Source organism: Sardina pilchardus, chromosome 15, assembly GCF_963854185.1.
Source record: "Sardina pilchardus chromosome 15, fSarPil1.1, whole genome shotgun sequence".
In the NCBI taxonomy this organism is placed as follows: domain Eukaryota; kingdom Metazoa; phylum Chordata; class Actinopteri; order Clupeiformes; family Clupeidae; genus Sardina; species Sardina pilchardus.
This window is the reverse complement of record NC_085008.1, coordinates 27377871-27402146: the sequence shown is the minus strand read 5'-3', so window position 1 is coordinate 27402146 and position 24276 is coordinate 27377871. Positions and strand designations below refer to the sequence as shown.

The window sequence follows — 24276 nt, the reverse complement described above, 5'->3', positions numbered from 1 at the left end:
AAAGGCCCATTTGGATCAAATAGGTTTTTCCATACCTTGTACTGTATATTTCACTTTACATGGAAGCTACACTAGTCGCGTAACTGAAGCGTTCCGTTCGCATTGCGTCTGCTGAAACAATTAGCTCTCACTATAATCAATGGAGGTAGCTACACCAGAAGCGATAGTGGCATACACATTAAAAAAAATAGACTAGTCTTCTAAAATGTATTTTATGCATCACGAACAGAACGCTTCAGCTACGCGCCTGGTGTTTGGCAATAAAACTACTGTGGCATGTGCTGTGGTGTGGCGCAGAGTAAAACAGAGAAGAGAACACTCCGGACTTATTCCCACTGTGCTTCCTCACACCTCATCCTCATTCCCACTGTGGCTCCTCACACTTCATCCTTCAGGCTTTTCCAGGCTTCCATCTTTCTCCATCCTTATTCCCACTGTGGTTCCTCACACTTCGTCCTCATTCCCACTGTGGTTCCTCACACTCTATCCTTCAGGCTTTTCCAGGCTTCCATCTTTCTCCATCCTTATTCCCACTGTGGTTCCTCACACTCTATCCTTCAGGCTTTTCCAGGCTTCCATCTTTCTCCATCCTTATTCCCATTGTAGTTCCTCACATTCTATCTTTCCGGCTTTTCCAGGCTTCCATCTTTCTCCATCCTCATTCCCACTGTGGTTCCTCACACTCTACCCTTCAGGCTTTTCCAGGCTTCCATCTTTCTCCATCCTTATTCCCGCTGTGGTTCCTCAGACACTCTATAATTCCCGCTGTGGTTCCTCACACACTCTATTATTCCCGCTGTGGTTCCTCACACACTCTATTATTCCCGCTGTGGTTCCTCACACACTCTATGCTTCCCGCCGTGGTTCCTGCTCGTCTCCTGACTTAAACGTTCCTCGTGTGTCTCCTCTCCTCCGCCGTGCGTGTTCCTCAGGATCTCTCCAGGCTGAAGATCCCGGCCGAGTTCCAGCACGTCATCTGGAAGGGGATCATGGAGCACCGGCAGAACATGGAGTTCTCGCCTCCGCCCCACATCCTGCGCACCTCCGGCGGCGCCTCCTCCTCCGTCAGCGTGGGCTCCACGGAGGCGCGTGGCGAGCGCGTCATCGACGCCGTGCGCTTCACGCTGCGCCAGACCATCTCCTTCCCGCCGCGCGACGACTGGACCGACTTCTCCTTCGACCTGGACTCCCGACGCAACAAGCAGCAGCGCATCAAAGAGGAGGGGGAGTGAGCGCTCAAAACACACACACGCAGACACACACACACACACACACGCAGACACACACACACACACGCGCGCATTTATGAGCGTATACAGAGTGAGTGAGAAAGAGAGAGAGAGAGAGAGAGAGAGAGAGAGAGAGTCATGTACACACATTCACAACACACACACACACACACATTTGTATACATGTATTCACACACCCACAGGGGCACTCTGACACTGACACACACACAGGCTCACGAAACACACATGAAACACGGACACACTCCTTTACCGCACAAATATATTTTAGTCTTTTGCACGTAGATTAACATTTCCGTGTCTTACATGCATTTCTACACTTGTGTTACGCAGTCAGACTCACCAGCACGCACACACAGCACATTGTCTCACTCCCTGCGCCATCTCCCACTACAGCACCTCCAGTGATGTGGTATATGTATCTCACATTTTACTTTGTGTAAAAAAAGACATTTGCAAATAAAGTGCACTTATTTTCCATTGTTGTATCTTTTTTTTTTATCTGTTCCATCTGTTTTTTTTTGTTTTTTTTAAAAAAATCTGGTCATACTGTTGGAGGATCTTTTTTGACACAGAAGAATCAAGAGGTTGAAGGTGCTTTGCGATAGAACATGTATTATTTTGCCTTATTCTTTGAGACAGAGCACTTACGAAATAAACGGTATTTTGTTTTTGCTTCGGGCTAGTATTGGTTGGTGTCCTCTTTGACTTCTGATGGTGAACCATGCAGCATGTTAGGGTGCATATCCGTTTCTACCATATTCAAAACAGTGTACCCACCCCCCTCCCCCCTCCCAAATATTATGGGGTTTTCTGCTCCTCAGAGTATGACACTAATGTGTTCATCTTTTTTTTTTTTTTTCATTTGTATTTTTTTATGCTGGCATTTGCTAGCTTTTGACTGTATACATTTCATGATATCTGCACCTATCAAAGTGTTAATCCGCCAATGGCATTATGGTCTGAGTCTGATATAGTCAAATAGTCTTGTGTCTATATACTGTAAAATCCATACTGAATGCATTTTTGGGAACCCTTAATGTTTACTAAATCATTTCTCCAAAAGTATTGTTTTGTATGTCTTATGTGATGAACTGTATTGATAGTGCAAAGCATTTTTTTACCATAGCCCATTCAGTAGAGCTTTACTGTATTGTAGTTTTTTTTATGGGATTTAGTTTCAGTTTTTAAACATTTACTGAATTTGTGACTCGTGACTTACCAATATAGTTACTACTTCCATAAGTAAATTGTACATTTTTTTCAGTACCTATGGGTTTGGCTGGTTACTTGGTCTTGCTACATGTTAATTCGTTGTAAATATGTTTCAATGTACTTATTTTGATATAAATTGAAAAAAATAAATAAAATATCATTAGCTGATATTGAATGTTTTTTTTTTTTTTTTTTTGTCTACCACCATCCTTTGCGAGAGACCAACAGTCCAGGGGTAGGTCAGAGGAGATTCAATCTAGAATTTAGCCACTAGATGGAGCTAGTACTGAAGCCTTGGACTGATGTTTGGAATGCTGAAAGTGTGTAAGGCTGTTCAGAGTCATAAAGTTGATTAACTAAACAAAGTAATGTGATATTAAACTTGTGACATTAACAAACAGCAACAGTGACACACTGCTCAAAATAATTAAGGGAACACGTGTTCATAGGAGTATAGCAGTCACACTTGTGGGATATTGAGCTGGCCAGTTATGGAACAGAGGTGGTTGTGAATCAGGTTCACCTGCTTTGATGTCAACTAAACTTACTACAGGTGTACTAGAGGGACTATGGGACGACCTCCAAAACAGGAATGGGTGGTGGCAACTGGTCATTTTGATAATCTTTATCCTTCTTGACTGATTTTTCAGTTTTGCATTTGGATAGGGTCAGTGTTACTACTGGTAGCATAAGCCAGTATCTGGAGCCTACAGAGTTTGCACAGATAGTCCAACTCCTCCAGAATGCCACACCAATACGTTCCATTGCCAGAAAGATTGCAACGTCTCCCAGCATAGTCTCGAGAGCATGGAAGAGATTCCAGGAGACAGACAGTTGCTCTAGGAGAAGGCAGGGTGGTAGTAGGTCATTATTGACCCAGTAGAAGGACCAGTATCTGCTCCTTTATGCAAGGAGGAACAGTAGGAGCCCTGCTAGAGCCCTACAGAATGACCTCCAGAAGGTCACTGGTGTGAATGTCTCTGGCCACACTGTCAGAAACAGACTTCATGAAGGTGGCCCGAGGGACCGCTGGCCTCTAGAGGGACCTGTGGTCACGGCCCAGCACCGTGGAGCTCAAATGACATTTGCCATAGAATACAAAATTGGCGGGTTCACTAGCGCCCTGTGCTTTTCACAGATGAGAGCAGGTTCACCCCGAGCATATGTGACAGACATGAAAGGGTCTGGAGATGTCGTGGAGAACATGATGCTGCCTGCATTTAGCATGACAGCTTTGGTGGTGGCTCAGTGATGGTCTGGGGAGGCAGACCATCACTGGAGGGATGTACAGACCTCTGTGGGCAAGACGATGGCACCCTCACTGCTCTTAGGCATAGGGATGAAATCTTCTGACCCTGTACTGGTGCAGTGGGCCTTGAGTTTCTCCTGGTGCACAACGATGGTCACATGAGGCGAGATTGTGCAGGCAGTTCCTGGAGGATGAAGGAATTGATACCGATGACTGTCCCCCAAACTTAAATGCAATAGAACACTAGCCTGATAAACCAGCCTAAATGGATTGGATGTCTAATTTAGTCTGGCCTCGATGAATGCATACAACGGAACATTGTTGATGAGCACAACCCGTTGTCTTTCAAACCGTGTCTGTGCCTATAGACCAACGCTCCCTCAAAACCCCACCCCAGAGCCCTCTGCCTCGCCCGCGTTGATTCAAAACACATCTCTGTGTTGTGATTGGTTTAGTTGCCACCTGCCAGATTCAGGGCAGTGTTTTCAAAATGTACAGTGGTCCGAGGCCAGACCCAAATGCAGGCAAAACATTTTGCCGTCCAGCAGTTGGCGCTGGTTTTCCAGGCTAATAGAACACCTCTTAAGCATTATGTTTTGGTCCATCAAACGCCCTCTTTTCATTTCGTAACACATTAACCATAACTACATCAGCATAGATATCCAGCATGTGTATCTAATGTTTTGAAAGTGTTTATTTTTTGAGCAGTGTATAATAGGTAGGCTACAATAGGTACATGTGATCACATGAATAACCAGAGTAGAGAATAAGACCAGAGCAAGAGAATAGTGATATGACATTGCCCCTGTAAGATTATGGCAGCTATGGACTCATCCTCAAAGCTGGCGAGATTGCAACTGATTCTCTGTACACCTAAGAAGGCCACAGTCCAATCACACTTCTGCTGCCTAAATGACTAATTTCTAAGCATGCCATGCATGAAAGGCTATGCTTCCCAAGACAAGCAAGGCAGGCTAACTGTGCCTACTACATTGCACTACATTACAGCCGGCAACCAGAGTCAGTTGTTAGAGTTGCTAACCAAAGATGATCAGTCTCTTTGAGATCCCTTGGTGTGAGACCTCCTTTTCCACCCTCTCTGACCATTGAAGATTGTTAAGACCGCCACCTAAAGAGACTGTAGGCCTACACATGTCTTACAGTTCACCTCATGACCTTGACGTTGTCAATACCTTACATAGCCATTTTTTAGAATGCAGGGCGTGAAACAAAGTATTGTTTTGTTCTGTACAAAACTGGTCGTGTTCTTCAACTGCCCTCTCATGTCATGATATACTACAGTAAATCATCCCACCTGGTGGAGAGAGCTGACTGGAAAACAAGAATGTCCCCACAGCAAAGTCAACCATGAACCAGTAGCCTAGGTTACATAAGCTGCAACAGAAGGATGGGAAGGCTGGGACAGGTCTGTCCAATGGGACTGGTTTTATTCAAGACACCTGGGAGAATGCGCAACCGAGACATTCCAACAGAAGGGGAGCACAATCTGAACCCCTAAAGGAAAACGGCACAAGCTGTCAGCTTGCAAATTAGAAGTAGGCCTATGCAGTTCATTTTGTTTATTCAGATTTCAGCGGTCATATTCAGGGAGGCTCCTCTTAAATAACGTGCAGATGCAAAAATGCTTGTTTAAGTGTGTTTATTTCCAAAGTTATAAAGGGATCAGCTCTAAAGATTGTTTTTTTTTTAAAGTGAGTGCTCAGCTGATGTGCAAATCATACTCCCCTTCACTCTGGAATTCACTTTGAACTAGTGTATTTGGTGACCGCCTTAGTCCCCTCGGACACGGCATGCTTGGCCAGCTCTCCGGGCAAAAGCAGACGAACGGCGGTCTGCACCTCTCGGCTTGTGATGGTGGAGCGTTTGTTGTATTGAGTCAGTCGGGACGCCTCTGTGGCAATTCTCTCAAAGACGTCGTTGACAAAGGAGTTCATGATGCTCATAGCTCTGCTTGAGATACCAGTGTCCGGATGGACCTGCATTATAACGGCACAGATGCAGAAAGAATGGGATATTCTTGTGCATTTCGCTTGCTATAGGCCTACGCCTAATAATTGTTTCATTAAGTCAAATTGTCCTACCTGTTTCAAAACCTTATAGATGTAAACCGCATAGGTCTCCCTCCTCTTAGATTTTCTTTTTGTTGACTTTCCACTGCTCTTTCCTCTTTTTTTGGTTGCATCATCACTCATAGTTGATTCTGCTGCGTTTTGGTAACTAACACGAGCTTATCGGATTTCTAAATCAATGTTTCTTTCCACCGGTCCGTGGGAATTCAATTTCATCAAATGTCTCATTTAAATACTTCTCAGTTCTAATTTGTGACGTCACTGGTTGATTGACGAGAGGCTCATGCCAATCACACACTAATGAAAATATCGATTGGGTTGGAAAATTCTATCATCAGGCTTGTCATAAGCCTATGGATTTTATGTCCATTACGACAGGAATTGGTCTGACACACCTTTAGCCTAGCCAAGGCTACAATGTAGCCTACGTGATCAGAGAGGCCATTTCTTTGACAGCCGGGGTCATCTAAGAAATGTTGTGCAATAGCCTAGCCTAGAGATGTGGCAAGTAGACCTGTATGAAGTAGGCTAGACATGGCAGTAGGCCATCTGAATTTAGGCGTGCTCCGAGAAAGTCTGCTTTTACATAATTTGTCCACTGGATGGCGCGCTTGACTTAAACCAAACAGAGCCGTATGTAGAGCTCTGAGGCTAAACAGAGCACTGAAGCCAACCATCGACCATAAGGCATAGGCAATATGAAATAAAGTATGTTATATAGTTGGAGACCCACCTTAAATACCTCAAATGTGTCTGAGCTAGAACTGCATTTAATTATTTTTTTTACCAGGAAGTCGTCCAGTCAGTCTATTCATTGCACGCATTTTTTATTATTATTATTATTTTTTTTTAATAAACTTGTTAAACTTGGTTAACTTGTGCTGCAATGACACGCGAACATACAAACACGCTCGAATCCCACAGCCGTCACAGTCCTCACTGTGACGGCTATGGGATTCGAGCCCTGAAAACGGGTGTTTGTATGGGATTCATCAGATAACTTTGGGTGAACCGTTTGCTGCTGCGTGGATATTTTTTTAGGCCTACACTATCCTTGAGAAATTTGTCCATGTTTTCCCAAATACCGACATGAAGTACTCGATCTAGAGCTCGTATTCCACTATTATGAATCCACTTCCACGTTTTAAAACATCCGTATAGTGCCATTGCCTGTCGGATGGACAGTGGGAACAGAAACATTATGGCTGCCAGTCTCTCCCTGACTCAGGTAACCGTATGTCTTCATTTAATTGTTATATTTCACAAGGACATACATATTTTGTTCAAAGTTATGGTCTACTATAAATACGACAATGTGTCGCTGTAGTGAAAACGTACCCAGATTTCTTTCTCTTCCGTTTTTATTTATGTTTTGCAAGTTGTCTCCAAGCTTGGGCTTTCAAAAGTTTCAGCCTAATCTCTGGGGTCTGCGTAAGGGCGTAGCTAGCTTGGTTTATGTCCATTTGGAAACGGACGGTTTGAAAATGGTAATTGATTGTATATGCGGGGGTATTTCATTGTTGTTGTTTCGCATTTCAAAGCATCCGAAAAGTTTGGTAGTGGTAATTCTGTTTGTTTGCGTGGGTCATGTTGCACTGTCATACTCAACGCTAACCAGCTGCATATCGGGTCCGCAAGGTTAGCTGGATAGGCTAGCCATTAACTTAGCCTCCCGTTAGTGAGATGCGACTAGAATACCAACAAATTAACGAAGCTGCTAACGCCAATAAATGGGCGTATAGTGAGCAACTGTATGTGGACATATAGTGGAGAACATCAGTCGCAGTTGGTCAGATTGCTATTCGTGGGTTTCAACACTTTAAAACTCTATTGAGTGGTCGTTTCAAACTTAGCAGGAAGTGTACGTTATCCTAAACGTAAAGTAAAGGCTGGCTAGCTAGCTTTGTTGCTTTCCTAGGACATTTCAGAATTCGTTGCCGTCTGCTTCTAACGTTAGTATTGCCGTCGGTCGCGTATGTAATGCCCTCATTACAACTAAGAGCGTTTAATATTGACCTGTCCGTTGCTTTTAAGACACTTAAAGTACTTCATACAAGTTGTGAGCAAATTCCAAGTTGGGTATCGGTAGCTTTACTAGCGCAAGTGAACTGGCTATCCAGCTAACGCTAACTTGGCCGTCTGTCTGGGCACGGCACATTGAAAAGTAAACAGTCACACAATTGAAGATCTGCTAGCCTGTAGGAAAGTTGTCTGTCTAATCTGTTTACCAGATAAAAACGATGTCAAAGCTCATTAAATGCAAAGCTTCTTTAAAGCTGATATAATAGCTTAAAGTTGTCTATTGAACTGAAAGCTAATTAGTAACTGCCCAGCCAATTATCCTGACACCAACAGGATTAATGAGTGTCCACAAAGGAGATTTGAACTGGCAGCGAGAGAGCTAAGGATCAAGTGGCTATGTTAAATCTCATCATACATAATGGTTGTTTACTTCACTTAATGTGCGAGTAATAAATGGTTCCCCATACCCATTTCCCCAGTGTCACACAATCACCTCTGAATATAGTGTAGGAGTTCTGGTAGGGGTATTGTCACTTCTATCCTCAGCCATTCATCGGATTGTACGAAGTTGACCAAGACTTTGTTGAATAATCTTTTAATAGTCTATTATCTCTTAGCCTACATCAAATGAAACTGTACCTTCTCAACTTGATTTATTATTATTATTTGAATGTAACTGTTTGGCTCAGCACATTTTATTTGGTTGATGCAGTGTGGTTTCCCTTGTCCACACTAGAGTACAGTTAGCCTACATCATATCTTGGAAAAATAATACTTGGCCTGTGACTTAGGGATAGCGTGTTGTGGTGGCAACAACAATCTAAATCAAAATGGGGAAATTGTTGTAACAAAAATCTGAGTGTTTGGCTGGATGGTTGTTCCATGCATGCAACTGTGAGGATAATGGACTGGATCAATTTGTGTTTGGCTAATTGTTGCATGCAAATCAATTTAATCTGGTTTGGTAGTAATGTCACACTGAAATTTGGCCTAATGCATAACTCCATGGGGTTGAAGGACCTTATTTGTAAAGAGATAAATGTTACAGCGTAACATTTCTTTTAGAATGGTTTAAAAAAAATCAATTGCGATCAGTTGTTTGGGTCATGCATAATGCAACCTACAAAATTGATCCACCTACTGGTGCTGTTTGAGTGAGATTTCCTCCCTTCAAACGGACATGTGGTTTAGAGTAAGTGATCAGTAGTCACAGGAAATGCCTCTGAGCATAAAAAAAGGGAAGGGGGGGGGGGGGGTGACGGACTGACTCTGGGAGAGCTGGTGTTTCAATCACGTTCTCCTTGTGGGTGGGAAAGGGAGCGTCTGCCTGCCTGTAGCCTGTAGCCTATGAGCTGAAAGAGAGAGCTCAAGAAGGAGAAGTGTGCCAGGGCTGTTGCTACATCATGCGTCTGACAGTGACCTCAGGCTCAGGCCATCAGGGAGCAGCCTGCTTTACATGAAGCCATTGGCTGCCTGACCAGCAGCTGCATGGCCATAGTCCTTCATTCATCAGCACTGTTTGGGTGGGATACAAGTGTTATGTGCAAATTATACATGAGAGTGCAGTCAAATCACGCACATCCTGATTTAAAAAAGGGAGCAGGACTAGAAACAAAGTACTGTAGTATGTAAAGGAAATGTCCGCTGCAACCAATTTTTTGCCCTCAATCATATAATAAAATATTGTGAAGTTTCAGCCTATCAAACCTTCCTTTATGTGGTGGAAGGGTTGATGGGCCTTTAAAGTCACAGTATTTTACTACGATCAATACACCCACCTCTTAGTCTGTGGGTTGTGTCTTGAATTTTGTGCCTCTGCAAAATGTTCTGTGGTGACTGGAAGAGGATGGAGGCTGGAGTTTTATGATCTAGGCCTACGATCGGTTGCAGTTGTTCCATTTGTTTTGTTATGTGTCATAACACCGCTTGTTTTGAGCTTGATGACCAGGCTAGAAGTGAGGTCAGATGGTGAGTGCTGGACTCAGGGGTGAGCGGAGGAAAGATGGCTGTTGTGTGTGTATCCCATGTTCGGGGGATTCTCCTGCCAGATGCCGTAGATTTGTCCTCTGGCGAGCGGACAGCAGCAGCAGCACTAAAGGGCTGGCGGAAAGTCAGTTTTACAGACGCACAATATTTCAGTGTGTGGTGGATCATAATGTGGAACAAAACACATTGCTGCATGCTGTAGGGTGTGTGCGTGTGAATGGTTGTGCGTGTGTGTGTGTGTGGGCTTGCCATCCAGGCTGAATGGCTGATGGCTCTACACAGGATATCCTTATGTCTGGGGGGAATGCAGAGGAATTGAATGCTTTTCTGCAATAAGCTTGTCCAAGACTGAAAATAATCAAAGGCTATAAGCCTGACTAGACCGTCTCATAAATATGAGGGTGCTTCCCTGTTGAAACATGAACAGTAGTTTTAGGCCTACACTTTCAAACGTTTTTGACTTTCCTTGGTCGGCACTGGTAACATCATTAGGATTAGGATCACAATGTGGAGTAGGCTAGTCATTCCATGCAGTAACTTAAGTGAACCCTGTAGGGACTAGAATGCAATGAAGCAGAGTAATCTGTGTAGTTCTGTTTCCAAAGAAATTAAATTGTCTTTGGATCTGCAGTTATTATGTAATACAGAGCTGACTGAAAAATGTGGGCAACGTTTTTAAAAAATAAAACAGAAGTTCTAATCATTGGAGCAAAGGTCCAGAGAGAAATTCTGAGCATAAAGGAAAAATCTCCTCCTTAACCCTGATTTAAACTTCCAGTCATTTATCAGGCTTGTCTCTGGATTCTACTACGTTGGCCCTCGCCTCTGGAACAGTTGACTGATATTTAAAGTTGGCTGATATTTGGCAGACGTTTTTATCCAAAGTGACACAGACTCGCAATAGTGGGAATGGAACCCGGGTTGACCAATTGTTAGTCGGTGACATCACCACTGCTTCACCACGCCCAGCCAAGGCACAGGAGTTAAGAATGGCTTATAGGTTTAGGTTTATAATTTTAGTGCATAACCGGTTATATATTAAAATCTTTGATCTTAATAACCCTACTTTGCTGTGACTAAATGGTTTATTTCTTTAGCTTGCTCTCTTCAGCCAGGTCATGAACTCTTTCTTTTACGTGTAGGTTACATGTTTATTTTGTGTATTACTGTATAGTATACTATAGCACCTTGTGCTGCAAGTTTGTTAGATAGATAGATAGATAGATACTTTATTGATCCCCAAGGGGAAACACTGAACCAAACAGAGCTGGAATAATGTTGCCTTGGTGTTGGTGGATAGCCTGCCAGCATTCCTGTACTAGGGGGGTGTTGTTTAATGGCGTGGCATCGGGTTTGATCTGTAATGTGACGTTTGACACCACTTGGAACAACTCTGAAAATATTACTACAGTAATTTACTGCATATAAGCCGCATTGTTTATAAGCTGCAGGACAGTGTTTTATGCAATTTAAAAGAAACAAACCATATTAACACCATATTAACTGCCCCCCTGTATTAACCCCTTAGCTGAAGAAATTTTGCAAAATCAATGTATAAGCCACGGCTAATAGTCGGGAAATTACGGCCGAGTAGTATGGTTAATTGTGCCTGAGCCAGTGTTAAGGCGGAAGGTGAGATAACGGAGTCAGGTACCAAAACAAGTCAGATAAACTTGTCACTGACATACAATGGCAGAGCCTGCATTGTCAGCAACTCTCCAGTGTGGCTATTGGCAGAGTGGTATAATTAATTTTTTTAGCCAGACAAAGTTAATTTTTGAGACCGTGTTTTTTTTTTATTAATATTGAATATGAATGAACAGCCACAATGCACTACTGTAACCAAAGCTACCGTCACTTAACAATAAAATTTGGATTAAAGTTTGTATATGAACTGCCTAGTTGTATAACATTATATATTGTATAAAGTAATGGTGATAATGTGGGCAGTGGTAGGGAAGTGGTTTTTAACCCCATGTTGCCCTGGAAACAATGGCCCCTTGTAATAGAATTGACCTGATATGAATAGACGTATTAAACAGATGTAGAGGAGTCCACCTTGATGAAGGATGCTTTATTTATGTGTTACCTTGCTTGAACTTCCCTTGCTGTTTTTGGATGACTGCAACATTGACATGGCATTGTAGGCGGGATCTAGAACTCACAGTACAGTGGCTATCAGCCTGATAATGGGAGGCTATCAGCCTGATAATGTTTTTTTGATTCGGGTTGCATGAAGCCCCGGCCACTATCACCTGTAAGCTGGACATTTTCCCTTATCTTGGCCTGGATCGATAGTGCGTTTGTGGCTGTCGTGTCAGATTTGTTTGTTCTGACAACAGAGCAGTGTTATTTTGTTTGGGTTGGCTGCAAGGCTGTGTCACACACACTCCTGTCCTGCCCACACCTGGGGCCTATTGCACAAAACTAGGATAAGGGATTAACCCGGGATATCTTGGTTATCCTGGCTCAATTTATCCGTGATCCAGTTGCACAAAAGCGGGATAGGGGGCAGCAGGATATGTTATGGTATAAGTTACCATGGCGATTTATTCTGTGGAGCTAGCCTGCTCCTGACCAGGCTAACATCCAAGATAAGTTGATTCTAATGGTAATTACATTATCTGATTGGTTCAGCTAGCTGTCATTCAAATGAGACCTCCACGTGATTTTTTTTTAAAGAGCTGTAGATTCCATTTATATATTATTTGCTACATGCATTTACTCGCAAAACACAGCAGAATGTCTGCCTAATACCATATGGATGTCATTTAAATTATGGTGGCCTTATAATTAATAACATAGCCTACTCGTTGTTTGCTTCTTTTTTGACAGATGTTTGATGAATAGGCTGCTGTAGGCTGGTAGTTGATTGGAAGTGGAGGGGACATTTTTCGAAGGTGTTTTCAACTAATTCGGCTTTTAAGACAAATTAAGATACTTTGTGCATTGCGGTGGAAAAGCGCTTCCTTAATGACGTTGCGTGCCGAGACAAGGAAGCTCTCACACGTGGGTGCATACGTAAATTTGCATTCAGTTGATCTGCCACACCTACTCCCGCTATGTAACAGAAATAATCATGAACCCCCATCCAAAAAAGTAAAACTTTACCTCGTTGTTAGTCTATATCAAAAGCGGTTGTTCACTTTGTGTGCAAGACGCTATTTTTCGCGTCTTTTTTATTCCAACCGCGAGTTATTGGGGGAGAAACGAGAACGCGCACATACACCGAATAACTTACACCTGGCTTGATGAATCCGTGTCTGCTCATCCTGGATTGGTCTTTGTGCAACCAATTCAGCCGGTATGCTCTTGTTTAGGATTCAGTGATCGCGGCTCAGTAACTTATCCCGGATGTCTTAATTCTGCTTTTGTGCAACGGGCCCCAGCTCTCACTCTAGACCAGTGGTTCTCAAACGTTTTCTATCAACTCATTCCCCACGTTGGAGGTGGGGGATTTCCAAGTCCCACCTGACCCGATCAACCATCATTATTCGGCGTTTCTTGCACTTTGCATCTCACATTTCCCGTCTCGGTCTGCTGGATCAGATGTTATTTTGATTCATATGTTGGTCTGTTTTGGCTCCTATGTTTGTATGTGGCTATTTCGTTTTGAATCTATGAGCTTCATTGTCAAAAATATGGGCATTATTAAAGTTAGGCCCCGCCCAAAAAGAATCCTCTTGTTTTTTGTGTCTCACCTGTCATGTCTCTATTCCCCATTAGTATGGCCCGCCCCACACTTTGAGAACCAATGCTCTAGAGATGGTGGACATTCTCCACCTTGAACAGGCCTTATAAGCAAAACGCTGACACCATCTGCACACTTGTGACTTTGGATGTACAAATGTGTAGCGTTACGGAGTAGCTGGGTATCAGATTCCCTAAAGATGTTCTTGACTCTGTGTTGTGTTCAGCATTGATCGTTGGTTAGGTTAAAGATCAGCTGTGTGCACATCATGAATCCAATGGGAGAATTAGTGTCTGAAACAAGCCCACTGAAACATTATTTTTGCTATTACCAGAAAACAGTTGGCCTGCATGAGCTGGTGCCCTGAGAGTCTGTTTGGTAAAATCTGATTATCTTTAACATCATTTCCTTCCTTTCTTCCTACAGCTTTCGAGTGGGAACCCTGTCTATGACAAATACTATCGACAGGTAAGCTTGACATCCAGATGCACCTCATGCCATCAGACCAGCCGTGAGTGGGCCTGTGGCTATGCATGTGGACTCGGGGCCAAGCCACAGAACAAGCTGTGAGGACTCTCCCATGGGCGCAATAGTGGGATAGTAGGTGCTTCCTCTCCGGCTATATTTGCCTGAAGAAGCAGCAGCAGTAGCAATCACACACCATTAGCGGCCTGTATAAGACAGGCCTACACATCCTGTAGGACACTCCCTGAAAGGAGAAACCAGCATGAATTAATCATGACGAGCCAACTTCCAATCCAGAGAGAGCAGTGAAAGAGAGGAGAGGGGGATGAAATCTCCCTGAAGCACTGGTACTGTAGCTCTGGTCAATCATTAAAGCCAATGCTTCTGCCAAAGTGATGGCTTTAGTGTAAGACTCTTTCCCCTTTGATATTGTGTGAATTAGGAAGTCAGATCCTCTTTATCTCGACTCCGAATCATTCATACACATAGGCGGTGCTGTAGGTACATATTTGTACAGTCATGCAAATATTTCACCCATCACTGACTGTATGGCTCAGAACACAGAAAGTGCACGTCATGCATGATTGGCCTTTTTCTGGCAGAATCGTGTGAGTGTGTGTGAGTGTGTGTGAGTGAGTGTGAGTGTGTGTGTGTGTGTGTGTGTGTGTGTGTGTGTGTGTGTGTGTGTGTGTGTGGCGCTCAGTTGGACATGACCCTGGCAGCACACAGTACATGTGTGCATGCATTTTTCTGTGTGTGTGTGTGTGTGTGTACATTGTACACTGATGCCAACTCTCTCTGACCCTCTGCAGGTAGATCCGTCGGGCAGTGGACGGGTACCAGCAGCAGATGCTGCCCTCTTCCTAAAGAGATCAGGCCTGGCAGATCTGGTGCTGGGCAAGGTAAACAAACAAACAAATAAGCTCATTATATGTATTGTGTTGGGGTATCTGTTTCCTGAGATGAAAAAGATTTGCAAATGAAAAAAATGTTGAACACAAAAAATGGTTAAACAACTGGATGTCTGGATATTTTAAGCAGTGTCCATTATATTTCTAAACTGTGCACATTTAGCATTTGTTCAGAGTGCTGCCTGAACAGAAACACACATTTCTGTTACATTGTACAATATAATAATATTCATTATTCATTGCTTAATGTCTATTTTGTCTTTCTCAGATATGGGATCTGGCAGATTCAGAACGAAAAGGATGCCTTAACAAACAGGTGCTCTACGCAGCTCTTCTCCTCCCCTCTCCTCAGATAAGACCAGATTAGATTGAACTTTATTATCAATGTGCAGAGTACAAGAACCAAGCCAGTCAAACGCAAAGCCTAACAGGAATGCAATCGGAATGACTTATTTCTATTATTTACACTATTCAATGCATTTGATTTTGCTTTAAACTTTTACTTTTATTGCTGTTGTAATGTTTATTGTTATGCTACGTTGTAAATCATTTTGGATTCACTGTAAGCGTGTGCTAAGCAAACATGACTCATGAGTATAAACATTTACAAGAGCAGATCAGTTTACTCTTTAATGGATTCTATTTCAGGCTTTTCTCTGAGTTTGTTAATGAGTTATTGACGAGGATGGCTAACGCTAGCCTTTTGTCTCTGTCCACAGCAATTCTTTGTTGCACTCCGACTAGTGGCCTGTGCCCAGAATGGGCTCGAGGTGGCACTGAAGAGTCTTAATGCAGCCGTTCCTCCCCCGAAATTTGTGAGTCATTTCTCTTCCTCGGCCCTCTTATTTTCTCACACCCTGGTTGTTTGTTGTAAAGGGAACCATTGTGGCCTTATCCAGAGCTCTGAGCAACTGCAGTCGGCTTATCTGGGTTATCTGCGCTTACAGTCAGCACTTTGTCTGCTGATAGTGCAGGAACTTAACTGAAGTCAACTAGAGTGTGAATCTATGGCTGGTGGTGTCTTAACGTTCATTTCCTCTGCAGCATGATACGAGTAGTCCGCTTCTGCCTGGAGGAGTGGCCGTAGACGCCCCATGGGCGGTCAAGGTATGGATGTGTTTTTGTTGTTGTTGTTGTTGTTGCTTTGTTTTCCTCTCCTAAATGCCAATTTACTTATTTGCCAACTCGCTTGTGACCAGTGGTCATTTCACTTGGAGTAGGGCTCGGGCACACGCCTTGCATTCTAGGAACATTGCCGCCATGTTGGTTGTGCACCGAACGTAATATTCATTCATTCAGATGCAGAAGACAAGAAGCAGAAATATACATGTAGTATTAGCGATTTTTTTCCTCTTACGATCGTGGGTTGCGCTGTTACACCCCCACTACACAGCAACATACGACAAAGAAGGCAAAAACTAAGTAACAGGAACACACTACTAGGTGGGAGTAAATCCATAGTAATCCATAGTAAACTAAGGAGTGAGGCTGCCAATATGGCTGTGCCAGCGAAGTTTTCATGTCATGATCCTTAGCCCTATTGCTGAATTAACATGGCATGGTCTCTTGTTGCTAGTTGCATCCAGACACATCCAGAGTCCTAAATTGAATACTAGGCAAAGTGCAAAGTCAAGTCTATGAACAAAGACCTGACATGATCATGTACAGTAGTGTGAGACTGCTTTAGCTGGCCCACTGCTGTGTTTTGTGTTTTGGATCTTTCTCATGGTGTTACATTTGCAAATAGATATTGCCTAGTTATTAAGCAATCTATAGTTAGACTTTAGACTTTGCCCCTAGTGTACCCTTCCACCCACCCATTAGTTGACTAGCAAGAATAATTTTCTTAAATGTCTTGGGTGCGCCGCTGACATGAAGTCACTTTCTTTAATCTTCTCACTATGTACAGTATGACCGCGGTCCTCATATAGATTTGTGTGTGTGTGTCATTCATAGGCGGACGAGAAGGTGAAATTCGATGCCATCTTCGAGAGCCTGTCGCCCGTGGGGGGCATGCTCACAGGGGATAAGGTCAAGCCGGTCCTGCTCAACTCCAAGCTGCCCGTGGACGTTCTGGGCCGGGTGAGCAGCCCACACACGAGAGACCTCAACAGCAGAACATTTGGAAATAATATACCGTTTTAACAATGCAGAGAAATGTTTAGTGTTCACTCACAACATAGAGGGATACCAGTAGCTGCCAACTGGCCTGCAGTGCAGAAACACCTCTTGCCCATTACATGCCAAGATGAAGGAGGCATGAGAGTCATAACTGGACCACGGCATTGATCCAATTATTGTAGGATTTGATAGGTCTACAGGGTTCCCACGGGTCATGGAATTTCTGGAATATCAGGGAATTTTGGAAAGTCTATTCTGGACATGGAAACTCAGGGGATTTTATCATTTTGCAGGCAAAGTCATGGAATATCAGGTTTTTTTTTCTGTAGCAGTTTAAAATATACTTGTGAAAATACATTAATACAAGTATATTTCCACTCAGAATTAGTGTATATTGGGGTTATTAGCTTTACTGCTTTCACTTCGAGTGGGAACCAAAGATCATAGAACGCACCGCCATAGACTGCACCGCTCCACAGTCTTGGGTGGGAACCCTGATACTATATCAGACGGTGGGAGGGTATTCTGAGACATGGATGCTCTACCAGTCTAGTCATCGGTCACACGGCCAGACAGGAATAGCCAAGATACAGTAGGTGTGTGTGTGGTGTGGTGTATGTGTATGTGAGATCCACTGGGTGGGAGTATTGTCAGACTGCATCAACACTTTCAGTACACAGTCAGAGAACATCTGTAGGAGGGTCCTTGGATTAGGTAATCAGAGGGACTTAGCATTGATGATCAGTGCATGCATATGGTTGACACATTTCTCTCTTTTTTTCTTTCCCTCTCTCTCCCTTTCTTTCCCCTTCTCTCTTTCTCTCTCTTTTTTCTTTCTTTCTTTTTCATTCTTTCCCTCTTCCTTTCTTTCTCTTTCTCTCTCTCTCTCTCTTTTTTTTGTCTTTCTTTCTTTCCTTCTCTCTCTCTTTCTCTGTTAGGTGTGGGAGTTAAGCGACATTGACAGAGATGGCATGCTCGACAGAGATGAATTTGCAGTGGTAAGTGGCCCTACATCTGTTTATGGTAGTGTACTGTAATCCTTCCTAATGACTCTCCTTACGATGCTCAGATAATGGCAGCTGTGTCACCTTGAATAATTCACCACAATGGCATTTATTTATGGTGACTGATGGGGAGGCTGCCATGCAGCCCATAATAGAGCGAAACAGATGGGCTGCGAGGTGCAGTGGGACTTAACTGCTTGAGCGGCTTTCGGAGGAGCCATTGAAGGCTTGCATCCTCCCCATCTGAATGTACTTATTTGCCATCAATATTTTAAATTGAGATCCCCCCACTTTCTCGCCATCCTCCAAGGCTAATGGATTCTGTTGTTGTCTCGCTCTCTGGAGTTTTGTCAGTATAAATAAACTGGCGTCTAATGACTTGAATGGAGGCTGTCTGGAACAGTTAGTACGCCGATTGATTAAATGTCTCCAGCGAGGACTTACACTGCGACCGTTTCCTGAAGGTTAGCCTTCAGGAAACATACTGTACTGTAGGCCAGGTATAGTCCTGCGTCTGTGTCCCGTGCGTGCACACAGTGTGTGATGAGAATGGCATCTTCAACACTGGATGCAGGGGGTGCTGTGTGCCTCCCAACAATTGTGACCGCGCGTTAGTGACCCATAGGAGCATTCCACCTCCTTTAGGATGCAGTGCAGTTCAAGAAAATTGAGTTCCTCCCAGGTCTAAAAATGCTTGCGGTAACTACATCATCAGTGCATTAGTGTAAGAACAAAGGGGACATTTAATTTGATACCATTTCAGTAGTTGGTGTGCAGAGTTCTTGTGCTGCAACTTGACTTTACCAATGCTACTATCTGGTTCTCTTCTCTAGTGTTGCTTAATTGATAACAAGCAATGGAAGTGCACTGCAGAATTTGTTCACACCTAAACTGTGTGTGTGTGTGTGTGTGTGTGTGTGTGTGTCCTGCAGGCCATGTACCTGGTCTACAGAGCTTTGGAGAAAGAGACAGTGCCCATGTCTCTGCCCCCTGCCTTGGTGCCCCTATCGAAGCGGAAGAAATCCACCACCCCTCCAGTCATGCCCCTGCTGCCCTCGCCGCCCTCCGTGAAGGAGCCCCGAGCGCCCCCACCTGCCCCCGCCAAAACACTGCCCCCTCCTGCCAAAACAATAGCGGCGCCTCAGGTCTGTGCTTGTTTTGAATGAGTACTACAAATATTACAGCTAAGAATGCTACTAATACTCTTTAAGAGTATTAATATTAGTATTAGTAACTTACTAATCCTCCGTATTCCTTCTGATGGTAGAGAGCTGGCAGTGGGATTTCTCTCCATGCTGAGTATATAGCATACAGATGCTATTATATTGCGGGGGAATGGGGGAGCAGTGCTTCGCGATGTCGTTAAGTCGAATGTTGCATATCCGAAGGTCACTTTGGATAAATGTGACTGTGTCTAATGACGTGTGTGTGTGTGTGTCTGTCTGTCTGTCTGTCTGTGATCCTTGGTTGTCTCTGCAGTGGGTGGTGTCCCTGGCAGACAAAGCGAAGTACGACGAGCTGTTCAGTAAGACGGACATTGACATGGACGGTCTGGTGTCTGGCCCTGAGGTCAGGGACATCTTCCTCCGCACAGGGCTGCCCTCCGCTACACTGGCACGCATCTGGTGGGTCTGATGATGATCTTGTGCTGGGAACACAAGGCTTCTTCCATACCTTTGTGTGTGTGTTTTTATTTGTAAACAGCAGTTTGGTCAGGGCAAACTATTTATTTACCTCCGCCAAGGAGGTATATGTTTTCATCGGGGACCGGCGTTTGTCTGTTTGTCTGTTTGTCTGTCTGTTTGTCTGTTTGTCTGTCTGTTTGTCTGTTTGTTAGCAAGATAACTCAAAAAGTAGAGGACGGTTTTAGCTGATCCGTAATTCCGTCGGGATTCCGGAGCCGTTTATGTATTTAGCTTAGTGGTGTAATGGCATGGTATTGCCACGTGGTGGCGATCTGAAAAGTTTAGGTTCAAATGTACAGTATGACAACCTAGGAAGAAGAAGGCAGGCGGAGGTAGCTGCGCTCTCTTGAGTGCTTTTCTAGTTTTATATATGTATTTTATTTATGTGTGTATGTACTGTATGCATGTGTGAGGATATATCAGGACATCCCCACTCAGACTTATCCCGGAGAGCAGTCGCAACACATTTTTTCATTGAATCGTCCCATTCAATCAGAGAGAGCAGTGATTTGGTGACGTCACACGCTGCAGCTGTTGAGTGAGAAAACAGAGTAAATGCAGCAGGGCGAGTGTTTCATTTAGCATGTGACTCAAAGACGGACAAGCTAGCTGGCTAAACAAATGAGCACATATGAGCTCTCTGCTCACTGCTCTGAACTTGGCACCCGAGTGATCTCTTCGGTAACACTTTATATTAGACACACATATTCACCATTAGTTAGCTGCTTACTAACATATGTATTAGTAGCATATTAGCCATTTGTTAGTCATTATAAGTCACTAATTAATACTTTATTCTGCAAGACCTTATTCTACCCTTACTAGACTCTTAATTAAGAATCCCCCCTATGTAAACTCCTAATTACCCCTTATTCATAGATTAAGTAAGTTGTTCCATATGGATTATGACCTGAATATGCATGACTCACTATGGGGCTTGTAAGGTGGTAGTACCACAAGAACAGTTATTCAGCCCTAATAATACTTATCAAAGATGGTCTATTCAAATTGAACTAGACACTAAACCACAAGTGCTAATAATTATTAGTTATTTGTAGACTAAGTCTTTGTAATGCCAAATATGTTCCCTATTCTAAAGTTGGATCTTTGTTCACCATTAATTCACAATTAATTTGACACTATACTGTGTCACACTAAAGGAGAACTCTGGTGTGATCCAATCCTTAGCTCTGCTGTTTGAGGTCAGAAGGGAAGAGTAAAGTGCTGTCTGTAGGGGAAAGAACAGAACATTTGATACAAAATACAGTAGACCAAACAGCAAACCCACAACTAGCACTAACTGAATGGGGCATAGGTAAATCAAACTGAAAGCGAGTCTCTATGCCCCGTTCTGATAGTGTTAGCTGCCTGTTAACTATTGGTCTTTGTTCAATCAAATTTTCTCATTCTGAGTCTGTGACCTCAAACAGCAGAGCTATAGATTGATTCACACCGGATGTTTTTTTTACCATGTGACCCTATACTTTAAAAAAAAAATATGAGGTTGAGACTTTTGATTACTCAGGAGCCAAGAAAGTTAGCATACAAATGTATCCAGAATTGACGTTCTCGCTATCTCCTATTCATTATGAAAGAGATATTCTTTCTATTTGTGCCAACTTGGCTGTCTGCTTGTTGTGTAGCCTACTGCGTGCTGTAATACAGTTAATAAGTGTGAATAGGAGGCAACTTTAGTTTAGGGAACACATGGGGGTCAATAAGTGCCAAATTAATTGTGAATTAGATGTGAACAATGACCCAACTTTAGAATAGGGAACATATTTGGCATTACAAAGACTTAATTATGAGTTATTTGTACACTATTAGCACTGGTGGTTTAGTGTCTAATTCCATTAAAACAGACCATCTTTGATAAGTATTATTAAGGGTGAATAACTGTTCTTGTGGTACTACCACCTCACAAGCCCCATAGTGAGTCATGCATATTCAGGTCATAATCCATATGGAACAACTTACTTAATAACTATGAATAAGGGGTAATTAGGAGCTTACATAGGGAAAATTCTTAATTAAGGGTCTAATAAGGGTAGAATAAGGTCTTGCAGAATAAGGTATTAATTAGTGACTTATAATGACTAATAAATGGGTAATATGCTACTAATAGACATGTTAGTAAGCAGCTAACTAATGGTGAATATGTGTGTCTTAATATAAAGTGTTACCATATCTTCTATGTTATATGTTCATTTGCTAGGCAACTGGACATGCCAAGACTGCTTTTTGATCAGTGTTTTGGGGCTAATTCCATGGTATAGATTGTTAGAAGGAAAAAAGAGAGTCTATAGTGTTGAATTGAATGCTAGCTTTGTGTTTAGTGTATGTGAGATTTGCAATGCAAACCAGGTGTCATTGTATGTACTGTAGATGACTAGACCAGTTATTTTTGCAGAACAAGGTAGTAAAACAAATAGCAGGTCAATGTGTCATAATAACTGAAACAAAAAGTTTCAGCCTCAGTTAATTTCTGCTGAAGCATGTGTCTGATAAATTAGGTGTTGAGTCCCGTGATGGCGTTCTTCACGCCATTATAATTTTTATAGATGTTATGATGGATGTTATGTAATCCTGTTTACAGACGTTAACCAAAGTGTGTGTGTGTGTGTGTGTGTGTGTGTGTGTGTGTGTGTGTGTGTGTGTGTGTGTGTGTGTGTGTGTGTGTGTGTGTGTGTGTGTGTGTGTGTGTGTGTGTGTGTGTGTGTGTGTGTGTGGCATAGGGAGCTGTGTGACATCGGGGACATCGGCAAGTTGACCAGAGAGCAGTTTGCCCTGGCACTGCACCTCATCAACCAGAAGCTGACTAAAGGCGTCGACCCTCCCCAGGCCCTCACGGCCGAAATGATCCCCCCGGCTGACAGAGTTGCCCAGGTAACCATCCTCACAGCCACACACAGTCTCTGTTAGTTAATTCTACCTTTGAGCACACTGAGGAAGGCGCTAAGCCGAAACGCATCTGTGCAATAATAAAAAACATGTTTATATGCAAAGTGCGACCTTTTTTCCTTTTCTTAGTAAACATATAAGTTTGGTCTAGCACTCTTAAAAACAAACCAAGAGACTGAGTGAAGCCTGCTCCTACCATACAAATTCTACCATTGCACCATGAGCGAGAACAATAACTACCTCACTTTAATATACACAGCTGTAATATAGGAATGACGGTAGTTGATATTATAAGTCGGCCTCTCTGGTAAAGCTTGTATCAGTGTTCTGTTAGAGCAGATTTTGATGGCATTGTAGCTAATTTACTGAGTACAGGTATGCTATTATGTTCAACCCTCTTATAGGAATTTGATGATATGCAGCCAGGATGGAAGGATGTATTGTAAAAGTACCAATTTCCGCCCCTTTGGTTTGAAGATTCAACTACCCTAGAGCATATATGCAGAGTATGGCGAGTGTGTCATATACCTGAGGCTAATAAAGATGTTAAAACTGATTTCTTTCTTACGGTTCCGATATCTTTGCAGCCCTAGACAGATTCTACTTTTTTTTTTCTGTTAAAAAAAAAATGGTCCTTTTAAGAGAAAAGGTTCCCGACCTCTTGGTTAGACTAAGAATTCTCGTCGAGAAATCAAAATTCCACGGGAGCTCCAATCGGTTTTGTACGTGCAGCCTTACAACACTGTTTACAGCTCTTTTTTGATACAGTGAACATTTGTAGACCTTTATGGGGTGGGTGCTTGGTTTTTTAGGAATCCACCATTTTGAAATGAACGAGTGACACACACGTAAAAGGGCGTAAAAATACGTAAAAAAGGGCAAGGGCGGAAATGGGTAACTTTCCGATAAGAAAGTAATGGTGTACTTACAGTGTTGTTGTGAAGGTGATTAGCATCATTGTTCTGCCTGTATGAGAGTATCTGTGCTTGACAGAGCTGTTCTGTTGTCACTTAACTAATCCTGGACTGACCTTGTCCCCTGTGGTGTGGGCTTCTTGTTTTTTCTAGCTTGCGCCTGTCTGTCTCTCTGCCCCTGTCTGTCTCTCTGACCCTGTCTGTGTGCGTCCGCTGTCTCTCTTTGCGTTCTTCCTCATGACTCATGCATTGTGCACAAGGTGGGTGCTCAACACCCCCGTTACCCCCCCCCCCCCCCCTCTCCTTTCCTTTCACCCCTCCCCTCCTCCCACCCTTGTAAAAACACACCTGTGTGTCAGCATTCATTACACTTCTTTGCGTCCAGTTTCTCTCTCCCTGTTTTTCCACATAACACCTCCTTGTCTCTTTCCACTGGATTCGCGCGTGTGTGTGTGTGTGTGTGTGTGTGTGTGTGTGTGTGTGTGTGTGTGTGTGTGTGTGTGTGTGTGTGTGTGTGTGTGTGTGTGTGTGTGTGTGTGTGTGTGTGTGTGTGTGTGTGTGTGTGTGTGTGTGTGTGTGTGTGTGTGTGTGTGTGTGTGTGTGTGTGTGTGTGTGTGTGTGTGTGTGTGTGTGTGTGTGTGTGTGTGTGTGTGAATTGCCCACGCAAGCATGTATGTTGGTGCATTTTCGTCGATCCTTCAATGTCCACGTGTGATATATCAAATCTCATCTAAACTAAGTGTTCATGAAATAGTGTGTTGGCCATCGTAAACAA

General features: G+C 43.2%; 3 protein-coding genes across 10 annotated transcripts in view; 2 read left to right on the top strand and 1 right to left on the bottom strand.

Moving 5' to 3' along the window:
• tp63 (tumor protein p63) overlaps positions 1-2630 on the top strand; it is a 57121-nt gene extending 54491 nt beyond the window's left edge. For all 6 annotated transcript variants that reach the window (XM_062555780.1, XM_062555785.1, XM_062555783.1 and 3 more), the window contains one exon: positions 933-2630. In XM_062555780.1, coding sequence (XP_062411764.1) covers positions 933-1232 — 300 coding nt within the window. In that variant the 3' untranslated portion in view covers positions 1233-2630. The remainder of the gene's footprint in view (positions 1-932) is intronic.
• A 2517-nt stretch (positions 2631-5147) lies between these two features.
• On the bottom strand, positions 5148-5998 carry zgc:92591 (uncharacterized protein LOC436997 homolog). Its single transcript, XM_062556076.1, has 2 exons — positions 5814-5998; positions 5148-5708 (listed from the first exon to the last, which is right to left on the bottom strand). The coding sequence occupies exons 1-2, from the start codon at positions 5922-5924 to the stop codon at positions 5472-5474; spliced, it is 348 nt and encodes a 115-aa protein (XP_062412060.1). The 5' UTR covers positions 5925-5998; the 3' UTR covers positions 5148-5471.
• An 809-nt stretch (positions 5999-6807) lies between these two features.
• eps15 (epidermal growth factor receptor pathway substrate 15) overlaps positions 6808-24276 on the top strand; it is a 49332-nt gene continuing 31863 nt past the window's right edge. For all 3 annotated transcript variants that reach the window (XM_062555287.1, XM_062555286.1, XM_062555285.1), the window contains exons 1-11: positions 6808-7029; positions 13927-13968; positions 14778-14867; positions 15145-15192; positions 15596-15691; positions 15921-15983; positions 16833-16958; positions 17936-17995; positions 18934-19146; positions 19481-19626; positions 22422-22572. In XM_062555287.1, coding sequence (XP_062411271.1) covers positions 6979-7029; positions 13927-13968; positions 14778-14867; positions 15145-15192; positions 15596-15691; positions 15921-15983; positions 16833-16958; positions 17936-17995; positions 18934-19146; positions 19481-19626; positions 22422-22572 — 1086 coding nt within the window. In that variant the 5' untranslated portion in view covers positions 6808-6978. The remainder of the gene's footprint in view (positions 7030-13926; positions 13969-14777; positions 14868-15144; positions 15193-15595; positions 15692-15920; positions 15984-16832; positions 16959-17935; positions 17996-18933; positions 19147-19480; positions 19627-22421; positions 22573-24276) is intronic.

Excerpts from the sequence above, each read along its gene's own strand:
- zgc:92591 (XM_062556076.1), bottom strand. The coding sequence starts at position 5,924 with ATGAGTGATGATGCAACCAAAAAAAGAGGAAAGAGCAGTGGAAAGTCA. Across the intron at positions 5,709-5,813 it reads TCTATAAGGTTTTGAAACAG|GTCCATCCGGACACTGGTAT; the intron begins GTAGGACAATTT and ends GTTATAATGCAG.